Source organism: Dicentrarchus labrax, unplaced genomic scaffold (genome assembly GCF_905237075.1).
Source record: "Dicentrarchus labrax unplaced genomic scaffold, dlabrax2021, whole genome shotgun sequence".
Lineage (NCBI taxonomy): Eukaryota > Metazoa > Chordata > Actinopteri > Moronidae > Dicentrarchus > Dicentrarchus labrax.
In genome coordinates this window covers 23,732,866-23,744,359 of record NW_026136720.1, presented here as the reverse complement: position 1 = coordinate 23,744,359, position 11,494 = coordinate 23,732,866, and the positions used below count along the sequence as shown (strand labels likewise).

The window sequence follows — 11,494 nt, the reverse complement described above, 5'->3', positions numbered from 1 at the left end:
TCCTTTTGCCTGTGACCAGTTCCATCACAGCAGAGTTTTGTCGTCTAAAAACTCTCTGCTCCTTCATCAAGGTCGTCCCAAAAACTTGCTGCCATCATCATCATTAACAAACTGCTTCGTTTTCCAGAAACAAAAAAAAAAAAAACAGAAAGAAAACAGCCACGTCTGCGTAAAAATAACACGACATTAAACTTAAACGACTGAACCCTTTACACACACACACACACACACACACACACACACACACACACACACACACACACACACACACACACACACCTCTTTCCTCTGGCTTTTAGCGGTTAATAAATAAAGGAAATGAGCAGAAAGAGCTCATTAATATCAGTGAAGGTGAGCAGCTAACAGCCCCAGGAGGCTGCTGCAGTTTGTACAGGAAATGAATGGAGGGAGAGCTAACACTAATGTTAACACACACTCAAAATATTCACAAATATACTGTGGTATCCTGGTGGTCAAATCCTCTCCTATAAATATTCAAACAATGCTACTAAACAATAATACTGTTATCTGCAACAATAATGACAAAAAAATCTCACATTCTTTTCCAGGTTTTAAATATAAAGTTAAACAAACTGTGCACCACAGCACATAGTGATCCATCTTATTAAAGATTGACACACAAAGAAAGTGGGACTTTTGTAAATGTTTACCTATATGAACATATATCTAACATTTGAATATATGTTTACATCTAAAAAGAACAAAAAGTGTAATATTAGAACAATATGAACTACTGTAGCCCACAGGTAACGGTATTTGTCATAATATGTCATTCTCAACTTGCAGTATCAAAGATATGTTTTCTATTTCACAGAGGTAAAGATAATAATTACTACTAATAATCATCCATGTCTTTATTTAATTATAAAACATGGGACAATTTGATGCCGTTTTCAAATACATGCACATATGGTGGAAGTAAGCTGTCAGGTTTGAATCCAAAAGCTGGCTGGATATTTAATTAACATAAACATGAGATATACATCCATGTCACATACGGTATGTCACTTACATGTTTTGGATACTAATGATATATTTATTACAAATTAAAAGCATTAAAAAGTTAGATTTTTTTATAACTTACATTCATACATCTTCACATTTCCCCTCCTCGTCTTCATTTTTCACTGCTCTCTCTCTTTATCTCTTCCCTCTCAGGATCCATTACCAGGAAACCAGAGTGTGTGTGTCTGTGTGTGTGTTAGTGTTAGCATTAGTGTTAGTGTGACCTTGGCTGGACTAATTATTTATATGGAGGACACCGGGGGAGAGCATGTTTTTCTGCCTCTAATGATTCATAAACAATTTTTAACAGAATGAACTCCATCAGGACCTTAATTAGTCACACACACACGCACACTACATAGACCTACAAAAATATCTTATATGGCTATACTGTATATTCAGTTCAATTAAATGTTATTTGTATAGTGCTAAATCAAAATTTTAACAAAAAAAGAAATTAAAAGTCACTTTGCCTAGTCTAGACCGTACTCCTTAGAAAATTATTTACAGACCCAACAGTTCCCTCCGTGAGCAAACACTTGGCGACAGCGACAAGTAAAACCTTCCTTTAAATGTAAATTCTGTTTCAGTGGAAGCCAGAGAAAGATCAAGGAGGACATTCACATCAGACACCAGAGACCAAGGCCACGTGATGACGCCTACAAACCCCATCGACTGAGGAAGACAGCGATCAACAGTTGAAATCTCTCGATAAAACTAGTGAATCTATTGAGATTTAAAACCACTGCACTTAAATCCAAATTCACTCTGTTTCTGTAGATTACCAAACAACTTTATCATTCATTATAGTGGAAGTTTGACATCCAGGCAGAATAAGGGCTGGCTGTGGTTCAGGAGATAGAGAGGGTCGTCCACTGATCTCAGGGTTGACGGTTTGATCTGCAAGTGTCCTTGGGCAATTGCTCCCAGTGGTCAGGCCAGCACCTTGCATAGTAGCTTTATGCCACGGTGCGTGTGCGTGTGGAGTGAATGGGTGAATGAGAGGCAAAAACTTTAATAAGACATGGAACATTGAGGTGCTCTCCAGTACCACTGATAATAAAGTGCGAGCAAATAAACACAAAACAAACACACACAAGATTTGGACTTTCCTGTGTTATGTGACCCAGAGTACCAGTCTTAGATACTGAGCCGAGCTGATCCAGGATAAGTCAGGATGGAGCATCAGTGCCACAGCTTTGATCTGCCTCCCTCCTGTCTGTCCACCCACTCGCTCTCTCACATTGCAGCCAGGAACAGCAGCATCGCCACTTTCTGTTCTGTTGACCTTTGTTTGCAATAAACTTTTGATGTACTATTTTTCGGGTTAAAATAAATGTATGTAAATAAATATTCACATGGTTGTTTTCTTTATCAGCTATTTATTGGTTTTCACTTCTTCTCAGTTCAACTGGGCTTTATTTTCATTATACTTACAACATACAACATGTAGTCATTCCAAGATCATAAAAAATGTTTTAATAAAAGGGAAACAATACAGAATTGTAAAATTGTGTACTGTAAAAATAGTAATGTATATTAATTATAATTATAATTTATAATATTGAGGTTTATACTATTGGTTGGACAAAACAAACATTGTGACGGTGTCACTTTGGGCTCTGGGTAATTGTGATGGCATTTCTCACTATTTTCAGATTTTTCACAAACCAATCAATCAATCAGAAGATTCATACAGAATGAAAATAATCATTATTTCCTATAAAAATAAAAAATACTTGAAAATGAGCTCCACATCAACCAACTACAACAGTAAAATGCATTTTCCTGACTATACTTAGATACTTTTACTGAAGTCACAGTTACATGCAGGACTTTTACTTCTAACACAGTACTTTTTCAGTATAGCATTAGTACCTTTACCTAGGCAAAGGACCCGAATACTTCATCCACCACTGTATAAGACACTTATTTTATCACAGAAATGTGTTCCTGAGGTGGGGAATAAACGTCCTGCTCAGTTGCATATATGAGAGTTGATATTTAGAGAAAACAATTTAAAGTTCAGAGTGTTAAAATGAAGCTCAGTAGAGTCTCAGCAGGTTGGTGCAGGAGAACGAGGTGCAGCTGGAGAACCATCAGGTCAATCAGATGGTGGGCGGAGCCAAACTTCAGCTCTACAAAACCACCTGCTGCACAGGTGAGTCTGTTTCAAACAGAGGAAACACAGAATAAACTCAGCATGAAGCTGTCAATCATTTTCTGCCTGCTCTGTGTCGCTTCAGCAGCAGTTCAGGATTTAAACTGGCACATGCAGCCTGCAGCCGGCAGGTTTGGAGACCAGGGACCAGACCAGCTTGCAGTCCAGGAACCAGCAGGTAGACTTGATCCACTAAAAGTCCCCAGACCTTTTCGTTCAGTTAATGGCATAAAATTCTCTCTCTGGAATACAGAATGTCAACTGTTGTTACTGATTCATGTTGTTTATTTATTTGTAGACATTTTTATAAATATTTTTATGGATTAATCTGCTGATTCTCCATTGTTTGTTTACTATTCTGAAAATATGTGAGAAATGTAGTCATCAATACCCACTACCCAAAGTGACACCGTCACAATGTTTGTTTTGTCCAACCAACAGTCCAAACCTCAGAATTACTAAAAATAAATTAAAATAATTAAAAGGAAAAAGCAGCAAATATTTAGTTGTAAATCTGGAGCTATGAAATGTATTTGTATGAAAAATTACTTAAAATAGTTGCACATTTTCTAACAAGTGCAACAAGTAATTGATTTGATCAACCAATCATTCCAGGTGTACTTAAACCGTTGGGTAGCTAATGTATAACGAAACACAAACGTTTATTTTCCCTTGCAAAAATCCACATGTGTAAAGTGACTAAAATTTCAGATAATTGTTGCAACCTAAAAAGTATAATATTTCCCTCCTGAGATGTAGCATTGAAGTGGAGGCATGAAAAGACTCAAGTACAAGTACCTCAGATATGTAGGCGTACTTGAGTACAGTACATGAGTAAATGTACTTTTGCTACGTTCACAATGCAAGCCTTGTTCAGATCGGGTTTTATATATTTTGTTTGTTTGGATCACATTGTTTTTTTTTAAATGTAGTCTATATCAGATTCCAGTATGAACAGGTCACAGTCTTGAAGTGATGTGCATGATGAATAGAAATTTAGAGACATAAATGTCACATAAATTCTGATGTGACTGGTTACACTGAGGTTGCATTGTAAAATATCCGACCTGTATCTGATTATTGTGGCCCAATTCAGAATTGCAAAGATTGGATTCCATGTGATTTATGCTGTTATGAAAAACAGATCTAAGTCAATTATGAGCAAACTTTAGGCACTCATGATGAATTTGGCTGTACCAAACTGTAATGGGCTCATTATTGCCCCCTGTGACAGTCAGATTCCAAGGTTGAGAATCAGCTTTTACTGTCATACTTGTGAATTAAACAACAAATCACAGTGATGGATAATATCAGCCCTTCCTTCACAGATGTCCTCCAGGAGAAGCAGTCTTTCACTGAACCATTGTCTTGGAGATACCCGGCTCCACCGGCTGAAGAGGCGCCTCTGTTCCCTCCAGACTTTAAGCTGAAAGTACCAACAGCAGCTGACAGCGTCAGCGTCGTCTGCGGGGAGAGTTCCGTTCGGGTGGAGGCCAAGAAAGACCTGCTGGGGATCGGCAAACCTGTGCAGACTGCAGACGTCACGCTGGGAGGATGTCCTGCCACAGCGGAAGATCCCGAAGCTCAGGCACTGGTCTTTGAGTCAGAGCTGCATGGATGTGGCAGCCAGTTGCTGGTGAGGGTTTTACAATAATGGTTGACTCAAGCTGGTCAGTTGCATTTTTGTACAAGAACGTAATTGCTCAAATGACCATGAGTGGACTCTGAAATCAGACTGATTTTGAGTATCCAAGTTTTCATATCAGTAAACTTTCAGATTACAGTTTAGTAATTTCTGAAAATATGCTTACTACTGTATCTTATGATCTGCTTGTTATGAAGTTGTTGACTTGTGTCAAGTACTTTGTAATGTGGGTTTAGAAACATGTGCTTTTCTAAAAGTCTGCACAGTTGCTGGTTTTCTATGGGTTCACAAACAGAGACACTTTTACCGTTGGTAATTTGATTTGATGGAACTTTAACTTGTCTTCACACTTGACATTCAAGGTGTCCTGTAAACTGTGTTTCAGATGTCTGAGGACTCGTTCATCTATGCCTTCACGCTGCTCTACACTCCCAGTCCTCTAGGAGACAGTCAAATCGTCCGAACCAGAGACGTCACAGTCAACATCGAGTGTCACTACCCAAGGTCAGATTTTATAAAACTGAACCTGAAGAACTTTGGTTTCGTCTTGAGTTTGGCATTTTAGTTTCTGTTCCATTGATTATTGGTTATTTTGCCTTTTTTATTTTTCGATTTTGCTGTTTGTTTCTAGGAAGCATGATGTGAGCAGCAGGCAGTTGGTGCCAACCTGGACTCCATTCAGTGCCACCAAAGCTTCAGAGGAAAGTCTCTACTTCTCCTTCAGACTCATGACTGGTGGGTGTCTGCTCCAACTTCATAAATGATAAAGTTGGTCTGAAGCAGACGGGCTGCAATATTTGATGACTTGGGAGTGAGACCAGGTCCATCAGCATAAAATCAGCAGTAAAGTAAAAGTATAATGCAGAGTAGCTACTGTCATTGTTGTTCTAATGTAATATTGGATCATTATTCTAGATATATTATTATGTAATTGGTCCTTTTTTGATGTTGTTGATCAAGGCAGAGCTAATTTGAACTGCTTCATATACTTTTGGTGGCTTAATCTGTAAAGGGATCACATCTTGTAAAATCCTTAATTTGAACAGTAACTAGTAGTATACAATTGCTTTAAGTGGTCCATTTACTGTTAACTATAGTTCTTAAATATGAAAAGAAGTACACATAACAAAAAAAAAAAAAAAAAAAAGTTCGCCTACAGTATTTCCACAGGATTTGACATGTTGTAAAGGTTAGTATCTCCTCCAATGTTCGTCACTTTTTCTTTTTGTCCCATGACTCTCAGATGATTGGCAGTTCTCTCGTCCATCCGCTCAGTTCCTGCTGGGAGATGTGATGAAGTTTGAAGTTTCGGTCAAACAGTTTTATCACATCCCTCTCAGAGTGATGGTGGACAGCTGTGTGGCCACCACGGTCCCAAACGTTGACACCGTCCCTCGATATACCTTCCTGGGAAACAACGGGTCAGTTGACTGTAATTAAATGCTCACCTTTTTAAATTTCAGTTAAACCTATGTATGAGTGTGATTTTGTGACATCACAACTAGTTTGTGAGTTTTGACTTATGGAGAAAGGGATGTGATCAAGACTTTAACATATCTGGGTGGATCAATATTTTTATTTTAGTTTTCTTTTTGTTAATGTTTGTCCCTTGGGCATATGTAGCCTATATTTATTTATACATGCATTATTCATACATAGCCTGGCCTCCCACACATTGTAATCTTTTTGGGGTCAGTTGTCCGTCTGATGGTCCTCTGTGTTGTGTTCAGGTGTCTGTTTGACAGTCAGCTGACAGACTCAAACTCTCAGTTCCTTCCTCGGTCTCAGGACGACAGACTGCAGTTTGAGGTGGAGGCGTTCAGGTTCCAGCAGGACCACAGCGGCATGGTGACAATCAAAAATGCTGCTCACTTGTTTTGTTATTGTTTATCTACTGCTGACTGAAAATTAACTGGCGTTATCATTTCTAATTTTCTGGTTTCCTCCCTTCTAGCTGTTTTAACTTCATTTCTATTAGTACAAACTGAAATGAGTCTTTGTTTCTCTTTTAGATCTACATCACCTGTCATTTGAGAGCCACAGCAGCTCCTGCAGCTGTTGATGCCACCAGCAAGGCCTGTTCATTTTCCAATGGGTGAGACACACAAACACTTCAACTTCCTTCACGAAATCTGCTGCAAACACTACAGACGCCATCATTTTCTGTGGGTTTAATTAATTGGATTTTGGATTTATAATTGCTTGTGTTTCAGTGCAGAAATGCTACAAAGCAAGACAGAGTGCAGATTTAAATGTTTTTAAATATTCTGTGCGGTGTTGGTGAGACTATTTGGAGTCAGACATGTTTTATATTATCAATATTAAGGACAACTATTTCATATTCCACTGATTTTGTTTTGTCAGACATGGTGGATGGAGAATATCGATCCAAAGTTTGAAAACTGTACAGTTTTAATTTCGGCACCTACTTTGATATTAAACAGTCGTCAGAAATAAAGTGATAATATACATTTTCGGAGTTAAAATGTAAATGCTTGGCCGCCACTACACTGACGTATGTGTAATCTACAGTATGTCAAAAGATGAAAGAATCTGAAAGCCTTTTTTCTTGGAGTTTGTATCTGTAAAAGTTGGAGCTTTTGATTGACAGGTGGAGGGAGGCCAGCGGCAGCCATGAAGTCTGTACCTGCTGTGATACAGACTGTGGGACGGGAAGCCAGAGTCACCTGACAGGAACAGGTATGTGGTGCACTCCAAAACCCAGTGGTGGAAGAAGCAATCAGATCTTTAAAAGACCAGTGTGTAGGATCAGGGGGTTCAGTATCTTGCTCAAGGACACTTCAACATGCAGCAGGAGGGGCACATGTAAGTTAATTTATTAACATTAAGGGGTTGTTTCTGTGTTGCAGGTGCTCAGTGGGAACAGGAAATGGCTGTTGGACCAATCATAGTGAAGGACAGACCTCTCCGGTGAAAACAAAATCCAAACTTTAAAATTAAATGACTTAAACTCTTATATCCTTATGAAAAATGGATTCATGTTGTGGTTATTCCATGGTGCTGTGGTTAAATCAGAAGACACACAGTACAACTGAGTTTCTAAATTGCTGACAATGCTGTTGGTCCACGTTGCAGAAAAGTTTTTTTTAACTTTAAATGAAACTTTAAATGATTTTTAACTTAATGAATAATGAATCTATGGTGCTGTGACCATAAAACAAGTTCAACTGAGTATTTTTGGAGGGTATTTTATTTTTTTCCCCCATTCAGTTTTATATGGATTTTGCATGACAAGTGGCCCAACACAGAAGTGAGAAAGCTGGCTAGAAAACAAAAACCTGCATGACATGCTAATGTAGCAGAGATAAGGAAAACAATGGGCTAATGGAGCACAAATGAGGAAGCAAATGGGCTTGTCGCTGCCTGTACTGTGCATGTGCAACTCTTAATGGAGACGAGACAGAAACAAGTTGGCATTTAGCTCGGGGAAAAAATGTCATTGTCATTCATGCAACATTGTTTTTGTGGGGAGCGTACCTATGTTCCCCCGGGTCCTATGTTCCCCGCTTTGTATGGGACTGGGGAACCCGAACCCTAACCTTAGCGGGGAACATAGGGATGACCCCGTTTTTGTGCTATTAGCATGTTAGCCTCCTTGATTGCTCCAAACCTCCAGGTTTTGAAGCCAATTTGACATAGTGACAAAACCGTGTAATTAGAGCAATGGCATCTGTCAAATGATACACACTGCGCAATAAGGCTTTCCTCCATAATGTTCCATTGGAAAGGAAGTGGCTGTAAATTTGTGGATGTCTCAACCCTGCAAAATACTCAGTTTGATCCATTGAGTCCAATTACATTTGAAAACTCTAAGAGCCGCCCAATTCAATCATTTTATCATTCAAGTTAACAGAGTGCTAAATTGGAGGTCTGTAGTGCATATGCATTTATCCAGATAATTCCTTTGCAGCGAGAAATGGCTTTTTCGGCTTAATGCGGAATGAACAGAGCGCTGCATCCACTTCTCTTCATACATCCATGGATTGCTCGCATCCTCTTTGCTGCAGAGTTCAGGGGCTTGCGACTTCTCAACTGACTTCACTATATCTCCAGTTATCCAGAAAACCAATCTGTGGTGTAAGACGATAATTAGTTTATAGATCTGTGCGTGATCAATAGGTAGTTCCACCGTTATGCTCATCTGTTTTAATTACAGATTCTTCTGGATAAAACTCAGAGTTTAAGAAAGAAACTTTGTCTTTGTTATGTTTAGTTCACTTTATTCAGATTCTGTTTTGATGTTAATGTCAATGAATTTTGTATCACTATAAATCAAAAATGAATCATTTCTCTAAAATCATAGCAGACAGAGATCCTTCAATCTGGCCAGGAATTTGAAATAACTAAAACCCTAAAATCACTGGATTTTTGCATAGTTCTTAACAAATACTGTAAGAAACGCATGACTTTCCCTTTTAATTTATACATCTGAAATATCTGACAAATCATAAATTATCAGTTTAAAATTTCCCTCCCTTCTCTTCTAGAGACAGTCTTTGGTTTGTCTGTTCTGGGCAGAAACTCAGCGGTTCAACATAGCAGCCTCCATGGAAGATGACCCACTCCCTCTTTAGATAAAAACAGCTCACTGTAATGTAACAACCAAATTGTGGTCCTAAATGATACACACTGGACCTTTTTTTTTTTTTTTAAGATGGCCTAAACAAAGGGTTCCCAAAAGGCAAAAACTAAACCCCTTAATGAAACCTTAATTTCCTGAGCACTTAATTATCAAATTATAATATTACGGTGTGGAAGATTTTCCCCTTAACGTTATTCTTGTTCTGTTTGTCTACAAATCAAATCTGGATATGGATTAAGGGATTGTAAATTGACCAAATGGCATGATAGTCATTTCTGAATTTTCACATTAATATAAATCAAGGGATAATGTCCATGTATGTATATCACATTTTGTAAACCAATTGTTGGTAATTTACTCATAAAGACATTTTAAAATACAATGTTAATACCATGAGAGAGAATTTTACATATAGCACCCAGTTACCCAGCAATTTTTTCTTTTTTCTTTTACATTTTTTTTTTTTTGTCATCGTATATTTAATATCCTGTGAACCAAACAGGGGTCTGAAGAGTGCATTTTTGTTTTATAAATAACTCTGACCGATACTTTATAGTTATATAGTTGATATTCCAACTTCAACAGTGCTGCAAACCTTTCCTAATGTCCCAGTAGTGGAGAGTCATCATCTCTGGTGTTATTGGATTGTTTTAATTTGTTCATGAGCTGACTCATTATGAACTTGGCAGCATCAAAATATATGACGGTTTGAAAATGCAAATTACCTGCAGCACATTACTGATTGTGAGTCAGGAGTCCTCTGAACTGCCTCTTAACTTCTCTCACACTGAAACTGTTCTGTGAATTACTAAAAACTGAGGCTTGACCTGTCTAGTCTCTGATCCCGCTCTTCTCCGCTGGTGAGCAGAGTTTATGGACTGGGTCAGTCGGTGGAGTCTTGGTGCTGCGCTGGGACAGCTGCGCTGCCACTCTGCCCATCGTCCATTTTAGATGACATCACCTGAGTGGACGCAGCTGGAGAGACTGCCATAATGCATCACAGAGAGGATGGGGCAAAGGGCTCATCATCTATTTTCTATATATAACCCTGACCTACACCCTCCTCCTCCTCACCATTGAACCGCCTTGTTTCCTAGCCACGGCCAGAGCGTCTGAGGCAGCAGCATCCATCACGGGCCAGAGAGAAGCTTCCTGTCGCACTCATCTATCTCTGCTCACCATCTCTCGGGGGAGGAGAGGACAACTGCTGGCTGTGTGACCTGAAACTGAGAGGTCACAAGGTCAGACACCAATGACTTCACAATAAAAGTCTTCAACACTTTTCAATTAAAACTTAGTGTTGAACTTTTCTGTTGATTTTCTTTTCTTTATTAATTTATTATATTAATTATAAATGACCTTATAAAACAAAAAACAAATGTATGTTTCTGATTATTCAAAGAAATGTTTCTTCACCAGCAAATGTTTTATTACTCTGAGGCAAACATACACTTGGTGGTTTTTGTGTCCAATGTGGGTACATTATTGTATAAGAAGACTCTTTTGGAAGAATCTTCATCACTAATTCATGTCTTCACCATCACCACATGGATCAGCATAAAATTTGAAACTTCTCTAGAGAGCAGTGTCGACCCATGGCCGATATATAATGCTGATATCAAAACAAAGATTATCTCAAAATGCCAGATAATCAGCCCAATTAATCAGTCTATAACTTTAGAGAATGACTGTGGACCTATGGACAAATGGGTTTTAAAGTTTTCCGGTTTGAAACTGTAACAGTTGTAATTTCTTAAAGGTCCCCTACCGGCATGTTTGAAGTAAATATATGAATAGATATCTCCTGTTTCACTGGAAGGTCCACAAGCTCTGAGTTTCTGACCTACTCTCTGGCTTCTAGCCTTCAAACAGTCCACCAGAATAAAAGTCAGTCACCATCACTTCCACCTCATCTTCTTCACAGGCCGACACATGTTCCTTTTCAGAGCTGAAAGAAACCTGATCATCTTCAACATCCCTCAGAGATTGAGTTTAATCAGGGCAATGACAGACAGCCAAACAGGCTGAGGGTCAAGAGTTTTGTTTGTCTTACTGAAGA

At 38.6% G+C, this 11,494-nt stretch overlaps 1 protein-coding gene across 1 annotated transcript; it reads left to right on the top strand.

The window, feature by feature from the left end:
* Positions 1 to 3,218: 3,218 nt before the first annotated feature.
* LOC127352926 (zona pellucida sperm-binding protein 3-like) lies at positions 3,219 to 8,786 on the top strand. The gene is made up of 9 exons (XM_051381816.1): positions 3,219 to 3,365; positions 4,516 to 4,823; positions 5,218 to 5,336; positions 5,464 to 5,567; positions 6,076 to 6,253; positions 6,563 to 6,680; positions 6,845 to 6,927; positions 7,444 to 7,532; positions 7,703 to 8,786. Exons 1-9 carry the CDS (start codon positions 3,230 to 3,232, stop codon positions 7,765 to 7,767), a joined length of 1,200 nt encoding a protein of 399 aa, XP_051237776.1. The 5' UTR covers positions 3,219 to 3,229; the 3' UTR covers positions 7,768 to 8,786.
* Positions 8,787 to 11,494: the final 2,708 nt, after the last annotated feature.